Source organism: Chrysochloris asiatica, unplaced genomic scaffold (assembly GCF_000296735.1).
Source record: "Chrysochloris asiatica unplaced genomic scaffold, ChrAsi1.0 scaffold00060, whole genome shotgun sequence".
In the NCBI taxonomy this organism is placed as follows: domain Eukaryota; kingdom Metazoa; phylum Chordata; class Mammalia; order Afrosoricida; family Chrysochloridae; genus Chrysochloris; species Chrysochloris asiatica.
Genome location: NW_006408578.1, coordinates 8,128,435 through 8,145,740, shown reverse-complemented (window position 1 = coordinate 8,145,740; position 17,306 = coordinate 8,128,435). Strand labels below are relative to the sequence as shown.

The following is a 17,306-nucleotide window of genomic DNA, read 5'->3' as shown; positions in this document are numbered from 1 at the left end:
TGGCAACAATTGTGAGGTTGACCCAGGACCAGGCAGTGTTTTGTTCTGTTGTGCATAGTGTCACTATGAGTCAGTACTGACTTGATGGCACCTAACAACAACTGTGAGAAAATAAATTTGTTTGTGAAAGCCACCCACCTGTGGTATTTCTGTTATAGTTGCACTAAGAAACAAAGACACTCGCCATCATTGTAGCTAAGGCCACAATCAGTGCAGGCCAGCCCGTCTCCTGCTGTAAGTATTTTACATGCAGCTCCTTCTACCATGATAATGATGAGCATTCTCTGGCACTTCTTGAACAGACTACACTCCCAGGATTGCACATTTAAGTTTATTTCCAATATAATGGTCACATTTGATCATGCCAATCACATTGAAGTGCTTGGAAGTTTGTATTTTATTTACAAAGAGAATCCAGTACATTATGAACAGAATACATTTCTGAGAGAATACCTTTTACTCCCACCCTGTGGAGGGGAAAAAAAAAAACAAGAACAAGACAGAATTAGTAAGATTTTTAGGAGCAGCATGAACGTGTTGTCTCACTTTGGAGTCTTCCCTGGGATTTCAGAGTGAACTGTATCCAGAGGTTGCCAATGGCAGTTCATGAGGGCGTCGTAGACTTCTTCACTTCTCACCATAAACTCCTGGTTTAATAGCTCGATAGAGCAGTGACGGTGAGGGTCTGCAGAAGTCAGTAATGCATATATGAAAAGAGAGTTTTTATAGGGCACATATTGAAAAGAGCTTAAAATTAAAGGTTGTGTGTGTTTAACATTAGCAAGAAGTATTAAGTGCTGTTGCGTCAGTTCTGACGCATAGTAACCTGGAATACGGTTTCCGAGGAGCAGCTGGTGGGTTTGAACTACCGACCTTGTGATTTACAGTTCAATGATGATCCTACAGCGCCACACCAGGGCATTAGCAGGAAGTACTGTTGTTAAGTGTTACAGTTAGCAGTCCAGTGCTTATCCTATAGCACCACACCAGGACTGCCATTAAATGTTAATTTTTAAAAATTATGTGCTTCCCTCCAATCTGACTTGAAATTTGAGATTTAAATATAAAAAGTAGAGTTGCTACTAGATTCAATGAGCAGAACCTAGAGATGGTGTGGAGATGAACTGGACAATACTTGGAGATAGATTCAAATTGAGGAGAAAGAGAAGGGAGAGTCAAGGCGAGTCTTTTACTTCTGACACAGGACCTGGCTGGAGACAGTGCCCAGGATCAGGCCGGTATGACAGGGTTTTGAAACAAAACTGCTGCTTTACCTGCTTAGTTAAACTGATGTAAATGAATAAACTATTTGTAGCAAGTATTTCATAACCATGGGAGGACCATCCTTCTCTGAGATGTGGAATCCGTAATGAGGAGGTGGCATTATACTAGCATGAATGTGTTGTTGTTAAGTGCTGTTGAGTCCTTTCCAACTCACAGTGAACCTGTATAGGGTTTCCCAGGAGTGGCTAGTGGATTTGAACCACTGACCTTGATGTTAGCAGTCCAGTGCTTATCCTACAGCACCACACAAGGACATTAGAACTTGATTGTCATTAAACCATGTTTTCAGAGGTTTTCAACTTTGTCAAGGTCCTTGACTTTTTTAATGCAATCCATTTGTTTCTCTCCTTCTACCTAAGGTCCAAGAAGCTGAATTAAAGGAAAAAGAATGTAGCATCAGGATTGGAGGAAGACTCATTAACTACCTGCATGCAGATGACACAAACTTCCTTGCTGAAAACGAAGAGGATTTAAAATACTTAATGATGAAGATCAAAGAGCACAGCCTTCAGTATGGGCTGCATCTCAATGTAAAGAAACAAAAATCTTCATAACCGGAGCAGTGAATAACATGATAAACAGAGGAAAGAATGAAGTTGTCAAATAATTCATTTTGCTTGGATCCAACTATCAGTACTCATGGAAGCAGTAGTCAAGAAATCAAATGGCGTATTCCATTAGGCAAATCTGCTACACAAGACCTCTTTAAGTGTTAGAGTAAAGTGTTAAAGACTAAGGTGCACCTGACTCAAGTCATGCTATTTTTAGTAGCTTCAAATGCATGAGAAAGTTGGACAATGAATAAGAAGAGCATTGTTGTTGTTGTTGTTAAGTGCCGTCGAGTCGGTTACGACCCATAGCGACCCTGTACAGGGTTTCCGAGGGTGTAAATCTTTACGGGAGTAGAAAGCCTCATCTTTCTCCCACGGAGCGGCTGGTAGTTTCGAACCGCTGACCTTAAGGTTCGCAGCCCAATTCGTAACCACTACGCTAAGAAGAGCATAGTACAGCCAAAATGTTCCTTAGAATAGAGCATGGTGAGATTGTGTGTCTCCTACCACAATTACCAGGAGGGACCAGTCCCTAGAGAAGGACATCATGCCATTCATTTGTATTTATGTGTTTGTCTGTCTTTATTGTTCTAGAACGGAAATCATCAAAAAAGTTCTTGGCCGTCATAAGTTTGTGAACTACTTCTCAATTTTCTTCACTGGAGGCATTGGTGACTGGGTTGTCTGGTTCTTCTGTTTTACAGTGTCCCACCCTGTGGCCTGAAAAGCAGTCACATTCTGATCAGCTCTGAAACTCAGATTGTACCATCGAGGTCCTTCCAGTGATGCTGGCATGAACTGACACGTGATTTTTGGTAAGTGCTGTTGAATTGATTCCGACTCGGAAACTGTATAGGGTTTCCAAGGAGCATCAGGTGGGCTTATGGTAAGCAGTTCATTGCTGATCCTACAGTGTCACACTATAAAACATAAACTAATTGCCTGTTTCCTAAGTCTACAGTTTAAGTTGAGCCCAGTATACCTATGCTGTCAAATACGGTAGCCCCTATCACATGTGACTTTTGACACTTGAAATGTGTCTGGTCCAAACTGAGATGGGCTGTCAGTGGAAAATACACATGGATTTCAAAGACTTGGCATTTAATAGAGAATGCAAAAATTCCATATTTTTAAAAAATTTTGATCACATGTTGAAATTATAATGTTAGCGTATTAGATTAATTTAAATAATGTATTTGGTTTAATCTTACCTGTTTGTTTTTTTGTTTTGTTTTTTTTCAATTTGGCTACTAGAAATTTTTAAATGACCTGTGTGGGTGGTTGTGGGGCTCCTATTACATTTCTGTCAGACACTGTTGCTCTGGATCTATGACTAGCTGATACAGGACTGGTTATTGTAAGCCAGACACTGCTAAAACACCTTAGGTTTGTCATCCTCACACTCCTCATTTTACAGATGGAGAACTGACGCAATGGAAGAGTAAGCAGTTTGTCTGGAACCACAAAGCCCACAGGTAGGATCTGAACCCTGGCAATGTGTGTCCAGCAGCATATTCTGATCTGATGTTTTCCTCCGTTATTCTTCACACTGACTGCATAACTGAAGCAGGTGGGCAGGCTGCACTCACACTTTAACCAGAATGAATCCCCCGTGTGCCCAGAGCTGAAATACCGGTTGCTGTCCAGTCAGAACGGACTCGTGGTAACTCCACATGTGTCAGAGTAGAACTGTGCGCCATAGGATTTTCAATGGCTTATTTTTCAGCAGTAGACTGCCCACTCTCTTTCTACATGTCTCTGGGTGGACTTGAACCTCCAACCTTCTGGTTAGCTGCTGAATATGTTAACTCTTTTGCACTACCCTGGGACTTTGAGAGCTGGAATAAGCTCCCTTTATTCATACTTCTATATGAATATTAAAACTAGTCCTGATGTAGCGTTGTAGGATAAGCACAGGACAGCTAACCACAAGGTCAGTGGTTCAAACCCACCAGCTATTCCTTGGAAACCCTATAGAGGATCACTATGAATTGAAATGGACTGGATGGCACTTACCAACAACACTAAAACTAGAACTGTCCAATAGCATTTAAAGAGATCTTTTAAGTATCAATTTAATTTCATTTAAATATGAAAAATGCACCTACTGGCATTTCAGACTCTAGTAACTGCACTGTGGGATAAAGCACTGGACTGAAAGGTCGGTTTGAACTACAAGGTTGGTGGTTCAAACTCGCCAGGCACGCCTTGGAAACCTTATACAGGGTCGCTGTGAGTTAGAAATGGCACTTCACAACATTAGTAACTGGCTATGAAGACAAATACTGCTTCCTTCTTTTATAAAAATCACAAAGATTTTTTGTGGATTTGTCTGGGGGTTGGGGTGGAGGGAAAGAGACAGACAGACATGTGATGAGAAATGGGCATACTGTCCCCTTCTATTTCTTTTTCTCATAACTGAAACAATAATAAAGGGAAGTAAAATGCTTTCGTCTCTTCCTTAAATAGGCATATTCAGTAAGAGGCAGATGAACTTTGTTCTTTTCAAAACAGACCAAAAACCACAGACAGATCGGTCATTGGCCTGACACCACAAGTGGGCCTGTCAGGTCCCCCAGGAGCCGATGCCCCGGCAGGAAACTGGAAGCCAAGATCACAGCACTTGTCCTGCCTTTTGACAAAGCAAAATCAAAGCACCCATAATCTCAGAGTCTAAAGTTATTGAGGAATGGACCTTTAAAACAACTTACTGGCTTTTTATTGTTGGGGAATGTCCCTATTTCTCAGTCCTCCAGAAAGACCTAGAGCAGCAGTTTAGCTGAAGCAGTTCCCATGGAAGCTGTTTCCAAAAATAGGACAAATTGCTGGAGGGACTGGCTTAGGCAATCTACACTGGAATTTTCCAGTTGGGTCTCTCGGTTTCTAACCAGTTGAGTGAATAAGTAGCCTGGAAATGGGGTTAAGTTCTGCTCTCAACTCTTGTAGCACAAGGTTTGTGTTACCTTCCAATAGGTCTTCAGCTTGCTTCTCAGCTGCCAGAGCAGTGGCTCCCTGAAACAAAGCAGTGCCATAAGAAAATATAATTTTACTAGCAAAATGTTTAATATCACCACATGTCTTCTTCAACAATTCTAGTTCTCAAAAATAACATCTAAAAACGCTAACCTCCCTTGAACTCAAATTGATTATGAATTTCTATTAGAAAAATTTTGAAATGCTGTAATACTACAACTATTGAAATGGGTGATCTAAGTCAACAGAAGACAAGTTATAAAAGAGGAACAAGCCCAACAAAGGCCTCTGGCTTCCCAAAAGCTTCTAGAAACTCATTGGCATCCTAAGGACCCTGGTACCCAGACTGCTTAACCTCTCTACTAGGTTGTCCCACCCTCCACTGGAAGTTCTGCCCTTCCTTCCAGGTGAAAAGTGGAAATTCCGTAGGAGCACATTCTCCTCAGGGTCTTTTAATCTCTCCCTAGCCAAGGACCAGGGCAATAGATGCTTAAGGAAATGTAGGGGTTACAGAAGAGCAAACCTGTTAGTTACATTCTTACACAATGAGAGACGTCAATCCTAAACGCACTCCTGGAATAAACAGGTTGGTTACCCCAGATCCCATTGGATCTGCTGGAGTTAACGACTTGTCTCTGTCCATACCTGTTGAGAAGCCATTTTTGTTGCGGACGCACAACTATCTCAAAGACCCACACCATCCAGGAAAGACAGCTTAGCTTCTAGCACCAATAAACTTAGTTAAGCGTCCCTTGTTAATAAGAACGAGATTCTATTAAGGGCCAAAGATCCACTCTCTCCCCTTTTCAATTGATCTGGACTTACGTTTCCTCCTTCACTCTGAAATGAGTTCTGTCTTAGAAAATACAGTATATGATTGTTGCTGTCAGTTCTGACTCATAACGACCCTGTATAGGGTTTCCAAGGAGTGGATGATTGGTTTGAACAGCCAACCTTGTGGTTAGCAGTCCAGTGCTTATTCAACAGTGCCACACCAGGTTACTGTCACTTAAATCACAGCATCTCTATTTTTTGTATGGCTAGGATAATCAGATTCTGTGCTTAAATGATGCTTCTCCTATTATATAACATTCTTGTTTCCTCCTCACATTTCCTCCTTTTTAGAAGATGCTGTGGTTAAGCGCAGACCCTAAATTACCAGGGTGAGAACAGAAACCATCTGGGAGCAGAGCATTTTATCCGGAAGTGACATAAAGGCATTACAAACTCATGCAGCAAGCAGTGTGTAACCACTGACTTGCCCCCCCTCTCCCGTCACGAACTCCCCGAAGAGCAATAGCAGATGCCTCCAAGATTTCCACCGAACTGAGTCAAACTGAAACACTGATGTGTACTGCTGGTCTCCCTTCAGTCTACAAATGGTGTCCTCCTGTTTGTGGTCATTTGCAAGAGAGGTGCCGATGGACCCCCACCACATGAGAGCCATTTTCAAGGCAACTGCTATCTCTGGTTGTAAGCAAGTCACATTTAAGTCAAGACGGGCTCAGAGGAGGCCAAGAACAGCAGAAAAGAGGTGGGGGACAGAGTTATGGCAGCTCCTAAAGGACACACATTATTAGGGAAGACTAAAATGAGGAAATATGACCAGAAGGGGGGTTGCACCATCTGTAGCCTTGCCAGCAGTGTGGCAGGCAGATGGCACAAATGGGGTAACCACCGTCAGGGAATACACGGTGTCTTTATTGTTCCCCAGTGAAAAGCTGCAGGCTATGGGACTAATTTGATAAGAGAGCAGGGAGACAAATCCCAGAATGTGCCAACAAAAACTGGAGAGAAGAAAGGAGAGAGAGGGTGTAAGTGGGAATAAAAAGAGTGCTCATTCTTCATTTTATCCTAAAGTGGAGAAGAACCAGGAGACACTCTACTTTCATTTTTTTAAGCTGATACTTGTGCTCAAACCTCTCCTTTCCGACTTGGTAACTACTAGAAAACAGACAGACCATCTCCTAAACAGAGCAAAAAGGGAGGGGTGGAAGTAAAAACAAAACCTCAGAAAACAGGGCAAAAGATGGAGGGATAAAAATGATGCAAAAATGATTCAACAGCAAGTTTATCTGTTAAGAGTAAAACCTGAATTTAATTTAAAAAGAAAACACACCTAAAACAGATTTTTTAAAAATTGCAAATGAAAGCCTGGGACAAAAATATCTAGCAAAGCAAGTTTTTAAAAACCAAGGGTCTAGATACTAAATTCAATTTAGGTGTTAGTGCACAGGCCATCATGAAAAGGTATGGTTGTGGATACGTAAGAAACTACAAACTAGGGACAGTATTTACAGCATTTTGACAATAAAGTGCTAATTTCCCTAATATGTAAATATCTTAAGAGTCCCTTGGTAGTGCTAGACCAACTAACTGAAAAGTTGACAGTTCGAAGCCACCCAGAGGAACCTTGGAAGACATGTCTGGCAATCTGCTTCTGAAAGGTCACAGTCTTGAAAACAGTGTGGAGCACAGTTCTTGGTTACAGGAGTCAAAACGGACTCAACAGCAATGCCATAAATATACAATTAAGAAAAAGGAGCACAACCCAATAGAGGAAAGGCAGGTAAAGGACATCAACAAGGTCAGAGAACACAGGAACCAGTTAAGTAGTTATTTGCCCTCAGTGAAAGGTAAAGTGAATTTCCCAGTTTGGGGACTGGCTGTTCATACACACACACACACACAAAAAAAAAAACCACCAAGAAGCAAACACACCCACAAGAGTGATGAAAAGTATAAACTGTTCTAGGAGATGTTGCTGTTAAGTCCCGTGGAGTCGGTTCCAACACATAAGACCTAGCACAGGGTTTCTGAAGAAGAGCTGATGACTTTGATGTACTGATCTTATGGTTCAGAGTCCAGTGCTGATCCTGCAAGGCCACACAAAGAGTCAATGTATTTTTTATGTTGTTGTTAATTGCTGTTGAGTTGGTTCTCCAAATCACAGAGACCCTGTATAGGGTTTCCAAGGAGCAGTTGGTGGGTTTGAACTGCCAAACTTATGCTACAACACCATACTAGGACATGGTGGTGGTGGTGGTGGTGATGTGCCGACTCATAGTGACCCAATATAGGGCTTCTGAGGCTGTAAATCTTTACGGGAGCAGAAAGCCTCATCTTTCTCCTGTGGAACAGCTGGTAGTTTCAAACTGCTGACCGTGAGATTAGCAACCCAACTCATAATCACTATGCTACCAGAGCTCCTTACACTAGGACACTGTTGTTGAGTGCCATCAAGTCGGTTCTGACCCATAGTGACCCTGTATAGGGTTTCCAAGGAGCAGCTGGTGAATTTAAACCACTGACCTTACAGTTAAAATGACTTTGCCATCTGACGCATTAACCCACAGTGCCACACCAGGACTCTCCACTAGGACATGTTGTTGTTGTTATGTGCCGTGGAGTCAGATCTGACTCATAGCGTCTGAGGCTGTAATTTACGGGAGCAGAAAGCCTCATCTTTCTCCCGCGGAGCAGCTGGTAGTTTTGAACTGCTGACCTTACGGTTCGCAGCCTGATTTGTAACCACTACGCTACCAGAGCTCATTCCTGGGCTGGTTGTTGTTGTTGTTGTTTTAGGGGAGTTTTAATCAATTTTCAAACACACTCTGCCTGAAGGCAAAGTTTTTTACAATGTCTGTTAATGATCTGAAAGAATGCAAAAGAAAGCTGAACTTGTGGCAGACTCAAAACGAGTTACAGCTCCCACAACAAACTAGAGCTTTGCACAAACCAAGTGCTCAGTACGTAAATTCTAAAACCAGACTCTGCATGCTTTTTTGGTAAGTAAATAACCAATGGTAAATGTTATATTGTTATATCCTATAATCCAGCCCTACCACTCACACCACGACCCCACCCACTTTCAAACATTTATTATTACACGACCACACCCACTTTCAAACATTTATTATTACACACACATCCAATGTTCAAATGCTTCAAGACAAGTAAAAGTTTGTGAAGGTACTAGCTAGAGAGGCGGTTAAATCCAGCACTAAATTTATAGAAAGCTCTTCATAAAACTGATAAAGTAGAAGATAGCAAGGAGCAAACCATTAAGCACTATAACAGTCCATTCTCACCCCAAACATCTCAACTCCCCGCAAAAAAAAAAACAAAGCCCAGTGTACTGGAGTGGTGTGGTGTGCCATGGAGTCAGTTCTGACTCACAGTGACCCTGTATAAGGTTTCTGAAGCTGTAAATCTTTACGGGAGCAGAAAACCTCATCTTTCTCCCATGGAACGGCTGGTAGTTTCAAACTGCAGACCTTGAGGTTAGCAGCCTGACTTGTAACCACTACGCTACCAGAGCGCCTTACTGGAGTAGCAGGAAGATACCGGAAATCCAGAAGACAAAGATCCCCATTAGTAGTGAGTCCAATAGGTGAGGAGGTTATTTTGGGGTGGGAGAGGCTTTCCCTTTTTTCATTGCACCTTTGTGTGGCTTGAAAAACATTAACTTAAAAAAATCAGAGTATTTTAAATCTTCTTTAAGTGTGTTAATGGTTTCTATAGCAAAACAAATCAAAATACAATTTCCTGTGCTATTTTCAGTGTTTGGACTCCTGGTGTGGTGCTGTAGGATCAGCACTGGACTGAGAATCACAAGGTCGGCAGTTCAAACCCACCAGATGCTCCTTCAAAACCCTACAGGGTCATTATGAGTGGGAACCGACTTGACAGAACTTAACATTTCAGTGTTTAAGTGTAAAATCTGAAGGACAAGAATTCGTTCGCTTTTGGAAGAGAGTAAGGATGTATCATGTTTTGCAAATTACAACTTTGGGTCAACAGGTAGTGTTCTGGTTACCAGTTGCCATGGAGGCAAACCTCCGCGTGTCAGAGTAGACCTGTACTCCAGAGGGCTTTCAATGGCTGATTTCTTGAAAGTAGATTACTAGGCCTTTCTAGGTGGATTTGAACTTCGAACTTTTCACCTATCAGTTGAGTATTTTAGCCATTTTCACCACCCAGGGTCTCCTGGAATTAACAATAAACCAAACCAAATCCATTGCTGTCCAGTAGATTCCCACTCACAGCAAACTTTAGCAAAGAATAGTAGATTGCCATTTCCCCTTGAGTGGGGCTGGTGGGTTTAACCTGCCAACCCTTCCGTTAGCAGCCATCCGGCCCGGGCTCCTGTTAACATACGGAGCAAAAACAAAGCCTGGCTGTGGGAATTTGAATGAGAGGATTTGGGTGAATGAAGAAATTATCATAATGTTTACATATCGGGCACACAAGTGGCAGAGGATTAGCTTCAGTAAGAGATACCTCAGACAGAATAGCCCAACTTCCAGCTGAGTGTTCTGGGGTCTCCCGCGCAGAAGAAAGTCCGGCTCCGGCTCCCCTTCCAGCCACCGCGCAGCTGCAGCTGTAGCCAGAAGCTAGATAACCGCCGTGCTGGTGCCTGTACCAGGGGCCGCAGTGGTAACTCTGGGGAGGCTGGAAGTTCCGCTTCACCCTAATATTAGAGGGGAGGCGACAGTCATGTGAGACAGAGTCATTCACAAGCCTTGGGACTTCTTTCCAGGAAGTTTAAAGTAAGGATGATTTTGGCCTTGTTTCAGGACACGTATTTTCAAAGTGGTAAGTCGTCAAAAATTATGGAACTGAAACACTGGGGGCTTTCATATTCATTCATAACAGACAAAAAGAAACCCCAAAACTCTCACCTTTGCCAGTACCAGTAGTAATGATTTTGCTGAGCTATGTGAAAACCTGCATAACTCCTCTGTCCGGCCATTTATCCCGAAACTTTACAAAATGAGATTGGGAATCCACAATTTTACTCCTGTGCGAAAAATTTCAGCTGCCCTGATAAGAACTCTCAACCCTGAAGAACAACTTCCAGATGGAAGGTAATTAAATACATGGGCAATTCCTGCTAGCTCATCAATTGCTTGACTTTGATGCAATGGGTTAAACCGCAGGTAGGGCTAGTGTTGTGGCAGCGCAAGTGAGAAAGAACTTAACTCTAAATCTTAAAGAGCAAAGTTTATTGCCCGGTGGTCAGAGTGTCAGCTCAAGACCAAATCACTTTGACCCGGAAGTGAGGAGGGGAACAGGGTTTTATACAAAAACACAGAGGGGTTAGAACACACTGGCTTGTCTTGTCAGCTAGGGTGGTAAATTCCAGCGGACCCTTATGCTGTAAGTGGGAGTAAACCCACCAATAAACTCTTATCTTGTTTGTTTGGATGGGCTAAGTTTTATCCTGTTTGTTCAGGTGTCCTTGGGTCATTCTGATCTTCAAGGTTTTTCTGTAAGAAGTTTATTATTTTTCCATAGGATGAGGTGGAAGGGGGGGAAGGGGCAGGGTGAGATGGGGCTGTAAGGACTTAGCAGATACCTAGTTTAAATGGGGGCTGTTAGTCATGCTATAGCAGTAGGGGTGCACCAAGGTCACCTGGGGGAACTTCTGCAAACTTTTCAGGCAGCCTACCTCTTCCCCACCTGTCAGGCCCAGAAGCCAATTAGAAGGTAGGGGAGGGCTAGAAGAGGAGCAAGGGGGCAATTTCACCACAGTCCCTATCATAATGTTGTTGTTGTTAAGTACCGTGGAGTCGGTTCCGACCCATAGCGACCCTCCACAGAGTTTCCGAGGCTGTAAATCTTTACAGGAGCAGAAACCCTCATCTTTCTCCCACGGAACAGCTGGTAGTTTCGAACTGCCAACCTTAAGGTTAGCAGCCCGATTCGTAACCACTAGGCTACCAGAGCTCCTTCCCACCATAATTGTTGTTGTTGTTGTTGTTAAGTGCCGTGAAGTCGGTTCCGACTCATAGCAACCCTGCACAGGGTTTCCAAGGCTGTAAATCTTTACGGGAGCAGAACGCCTCATCTTTCTCCCGCGGAACCGCTGGTAGTTTCGAACTACTGACCTTACAGTTCACAGCCTGATTCGTAACCACTACGCTAATAGGTTAAAAAAAAAAAAGGCCCTTTAAAAAGAAATTGATTATGGTAAAATACTTTTGAAACCATTTTTAGGGGTACAATTCAGTGACATTAATTGCATTCATGTTGTGTGACCATTGCTCCTATCCATTTTCAAAAGCTTGTCATCATCCCACACAGAACCTCAGCACCTTTTCAGCAGTTAACTTCCCATTCTCCTCCCTTCTACCCATGGTGACCACTCATCGAGTTCTATCTATGAATGTGCCCATGCTAGAAAAGAAAGTCATTTTTAAATAACTGAAACTGAAGATCAATGTCACGATTTGATTATCCTCCTCCACCCCCCAGATATCCAAGAATAACTATTAGATCCGACATCTAGACAAAGGTAGTATATGATGTTGTAGGGGACTGTTTTATCCACTCCTGTATGAAATCATTAGGCCAGTCAGTTGGAAAAACTCCAACAAGTATGAAAAGAGGGGATGTATCACATTCCCTCTCTCTTCTAAGTAAATAAGGGCAGAGGGAAAAAATTTAAAGAAATATTTTGTGTGTCAGTGTTTTTACAAAAAGTAACTACAGAGGAGTCCTGGTGTGGTGCTGTAGGCTAAGCACTGGACTGCTAACCACAACCACCACTCGTCTGTCAGTGTGTCACACTGTGGTAGATTGTGTCTTATTGTGATTCTGGAAGCTATGTCACGGGTATTTTAAATATCAGCAGGGTCACTCATGGTGTACAGGTTTCAGCTGAGTTTCCAGATGAAGCCAGACTAGGAAGAAGAAAAGACGGAGCACTTCTGAATATTTAGTCACTGAAAACCTTGTGAATCGCAGTGGAACACTGACATTGAATATTGAATAAACAAAATGAAGAGCGCCAGGATACTGCCAATGTTAGTGACAGAGATGAGGCCCTCAGGTTGAAACCTCTCAAAATACGACTGGGGAAGCACTCCCTCCTCAAAGTAGAGTTGACCGTGATGACACAAATGGAGTAAAGCCTTCTGGACCTTCATTTTCTGATGGGGCACGACTCAGAATGAGGAGAAACCGCTGTAAACATCTATTAACAATCGGGACTTGGAATGTGCGAAGTATGAATCTAGGGAAATTGTAAAAACTGAAATGGAATGCATAAACATCGATATCCTAGGCATTAGTGAGCTGAAATGCCTAGTATAGCCATCTTAAATCTGACAATCACATGGTTTACTATGCCAGGAATGATAAATTGAGGAGGAATGGTGTTGCATTCATCATTAAAAAAGAACATACAAGATCTGTCTTAAAGTTACTTTTCATCTTGTCTGGATGGTTCTGATTAAAAGAGTTGGAGATAAGGTTGTTATTCAATAGCGAGTAATTGTTATCATGACTAATTGTGACTGTCACAATTATAAAAGTAGAAGTTTTGTTACAAAAATGGGGGAGTGGCTAATCTTACAGTACAGAAACAAAGGACCCTAGGACCATCAAGAGAGAAGAGCACAAGCAGAATGCGGGACCTTATCCAGAGAAACAGCGACACCAAAGATGGAGGCAGAGATGAGGACATGGAGAGGGGGAGTAGCTGAGGACTCTAGATTCATGGGAAGAGACAGACTATGAGATGGCGGCCAGTAGGCAGACTAGCAGAATGTGCCCTTTGGTGGTATAATTTACTATATATGCCTTGTTGTTGTTGTTAAGTGCTGTAGAGTCAGTTCCGACCCATAGCGACCCTGGATAGAGTTTCTGAGGAGTGGCTGATGAGCTTGAACCGCCGACCTTGTTGTTCAGACAGCTTTGCAGTCTGATGCATTAACCCACAGCACATGTGGCTCCTGCTTAGATTTAAAGCCTCGGAAACTCTATGCACGGTTGGTATGAGTTGGAATTGACCCGATGGCACTTAAGAACAAGAAGCAGCTATGGCAGGCATTGCACAAACCCCCAAGTTTATTTGGTGTCAGTATGAACCCCAATACATGGCTGTTGGGTCCATTCCACCGCATAGCTCCTCAAGAGGCTTTCCAGGCTGCCATTTTTATGGAAGCTCACTGCTACACCTTTCTCCTGCAGAGACATTTCAGTTAGCGGCTGAGCTCTTAACAACTAACTGCACCACTGAAGCCCAGCCAAGGGAATACAACCCCCAACTTCCCCTTTAAACCAGATGTGGCCAAGTGACCAAAGTCTGTCTGTTACCAAAAATATCTACGGCCATCGGGTCAATTCCAACTCATAGTGACCCCATGCATGCAGAGTCGAACTGCGCCCCACTGGGTTTTCAATAGCTGTTTTTGAAAAGTAGACTGCCGTACCTTTTTTCTGAGGTATCTGTAAGGGGACTTGCACCCTGAACCGAGAATACAAACTTTATGGAAGCAGAGAGCCTCATTTTTCTCCCACGGAACAACTGATGGGTTTGAACCCACGACCTTGCAGTTAGCAGCCCGATGCCTCACTCACAGTGCCACCAGGGATCCTTGTTGTTATGTGCTGTCCAGTTGGTTCTGACTCATAGTAACCCTGAATAGGGTTTCTGAGAGTTGTTGGTGGGTTTGAACTGTCAAGCCTTGCAGTTAGTAGTCCAATGCCTATCCTACAGCACCATACCAAGTCTGGTTTATAAAATGTAAATAGGAATGTTTCAAGGGACTCCAGGAAGACGGACATAAATGGAATTTGCTTTGCTTAAGCTAGTGAGGCCTTTTGAAATGGAAGGTCAGTGATTCAAGCTTACCAGCCACTCCTCGGAAACCTTATACAGGGTTGCTATGAGTTGAACAGAGTCTACTTAACAGCACTTAACAACAGTGCTGAGAATACAGATGTGATGGTTGGAGCAAAACAGCAGCAGCAATCTTGAACTACAAAGCGACATCAAAAAGGAAGTCATGTGTGAGGATACTGGATTCAAGAAATGGAAGGTATCCGGGTGCCTGTTGACTGTGGAGTCCTTACAGCAGCACTAGACTACCTACCTTCAGAAACAGGTGTCTCATTTAACACAATTCGTAACTGCTAAGTAGGTTTGAACTGCAAGGTCAGCACTTCAAACTCACCAACCACTCCTTGGAAACCCTATACAAGGTTGCTATGGGTTGAAACCAACTAGATAGCACTTAACAACAGCTTAGACATGAAATTTTGTTGTTATTAATACGTGCCTTCAAGTCAGTTCCAACTCAGTGTGACCCTGAATAGGGATTTTTCAGGAGAGGCTTGGTAGGCTTGAACCACTTGAGGTCAGTGCTTACTAAAGCATATCAGTTAAGGGAGTTAAGAGTTAAGCAATCTCTTTTTGTGAAAACTTAAATTTTTTTTCCCCACCTTTCATTTTCAGTCTGACTTTTATTTCACAGAAAGAAGCCAGAATTTGGTCTCTGAATGAATGAGATGAAGCTATAGATGGACGGATCATAGAAGTTGACCACTGATTATAATAAAGCGATCTGGCAGGAGACTGAGGAAGGGAGAGGCCAAAATGTTCTGTTGAAACTACCCAGAAAGAGGTGCTGGGGTGCAGAAGAAGATCGTCTCAAAGGTTCCCTAAAGATGAGAATCCATGGAAAGGGTTCATAAATATTCTCTCTCTCTCAAGCTCTAGGGCAAGCATCTCCTCTGGACTTGGATCCTTCCCCTGAGGCTGGTGAAGCAAATCTGTATTCAAGTACACAGTGTCTAGGGGAAGCAGACCACTATATCGCTGTACCCCCTTGGTGCCAAGAGCCAAGAGGACCAAAGCCCTCTGGGGAATACCACCCCTGGAATCCTAATGCTTCGCAGATCTACTACTACCTGGCATTTTGAGAAAGAAGAATCAATGAACAGGAACAGTCGACTTCATCGTATTTCTAATAGGGCCAACCTCCCCAGCCAACTATTTCCTGCTTTTAACCAAGGATATCTAACTTACCATCACATTAGAATAAAAACTAGTTGCCATCAAGTCAATTCCAACTCTTGGTAACCCCATAAGTGCCAGAGTAAAACTGTGCTCCACAGGGCTTACATGGCTCTGACCTTTCAAAGGACATCACTGCGCCTTTCTTCTGAGGTGCTGATGGTGAGTTCAAATCACCAGCTTTCTAGTTAGCAGTCCATCACTTAAACATGTGCATCACCCACAGACTTGCCACCACCCCCCAAAATGAAATACTGGCTGGTTTTTGTTTGTTTTATTTCTTTAGGAAACCAAACAAAGCCTGGTACTCAGTAAATATTTGAATGCATCAATGCATGGGTAAGTGTAAAAAGCCTTTTCATCAATCATTTAAAAGAAGACAAAACAATGCGGTTAACTAAAGAACTCTGAATAATCGTTTCTTGGCAACTGCAGTTTTCACAAGGATATGATTAAACGGCTTTTGACATCCTGTGCTTGGAAAGAGAACGAACAATGGTCTTAGAGGAAGTGTACTCGGTTCCAATCCAGCTGGACAGGTATAAAATTCCACATTGTGGGCTTTTCCCCAGACAATGAAAAACCGGGGCCTGTGCAACATAGGAAACTAATGCCATGGCAATGAATAAAATTAAATGCCACTCCTTTATTCTTTGTTAAAAGAATCTTCAAGTCCAACTTTTCTCTACATTTCATTACTTTTAAGCTATTGTTAGCATCAAAGCATTTTTCCTCTATGAGTCACTGATCTCGTTGACAATGGACTAAAATTTTGCCAATGCCCTCCTCTAAATATGTTCTTAGCCGCAGCTTTGCAGATCATTTCAGGGGACTTAAAGCCTCTAAAACCTTTCCATAAATCCTGCAGACGAAGAATAAGAACACTTGTGCTAGGCTCTTTAAATAAAGCCCTTCTGAGCTGTACAATTGGTTCCACTCATCTGTAACAGTGAAAAAATAAATAAAATCACTTACAGTCATGCCTGTGTCGCTTCCAAACCCAAACCTACTGTCAGGTTAATTTCAACTCATGTTGTTATTAGGCGCCTTTGAGTCAGTTCCGAATCAGTGACCCGGTGCACAACAGAACGAAACACTGCTCGTCCTCTACCATCCTCACAATTGTTAACGTTTCAATGCACTGCTGCTGCCGTTGTGCCAACCCATCTCTTTGGGGTCTCCCTCTTTTCACTGAGCCTCCACTTTATCAAGCATGATGTCCTTCTCCAAAGACTGTTCCCTCCTGATATCATGTCCAAAGTATGAAAGACAAAGTCTTGCCATCCTAACTTCTAAAGTGCATTCCGGTTGCACTTCCGGACACTTTGTTGCTGAGTGCAGTCAAGTTGATTCCAGGATGTATAGGGTTTCTGAGAGTGTAAATCTTATACAAGAGCAGAAAGCCTCGTCTTTCTCCTTTGGAGTGCTGGTGGGTTTAAATTGCAGACCTTGTGGCTAGCAGTCCAGTACTTATCCTACAGAGCCATGATTCTAGAACTAACTAATGTAAATGCTGAGTCCTGATTAGAACAAAAGGCATTTTCAAACCTTAAGTTTCCTCTTCTCTCAAATGAGACAAATACTAGAGCAAGTGTGAAGTGTCGCTAGTTCCTTGGAGTCGATTCCAACTTCTAGTAACACTATATAAGGTTTCTGAGGAGTGAACTGCTGATGGTGTGGCAAGCAGTTCA

At 42.8% G+C, this 17,306-nt stretch overlaps 1 protein-coding gene across 1 annotated transcript; it reads right to left on the bottom strand.

The window, feature by feature from the left end:
* Positions 1–542: 542 nt before the first annotated feature.
* On the bottom strand, positions 543–10,563 carry LOC102828798 (chromosome unknown open reading frame, human C6orf52). Its single transcript, XM_006864127.1, has 3 exons — positions 10,494–10,563; positions 10,112–10,300; positions 543–685 (listed from the first exon to the last, which is right to left on the bottom strand). Exons 1-3 carry the CDS (start codon positions 10,561–10,563, stop codon positions 543–545), a joined length of 402 nt encoding a protein of 133 aa, XP_006864189.1.
* Positions 10,564–17,306: the final 6,743 nt, after the last annotated feature.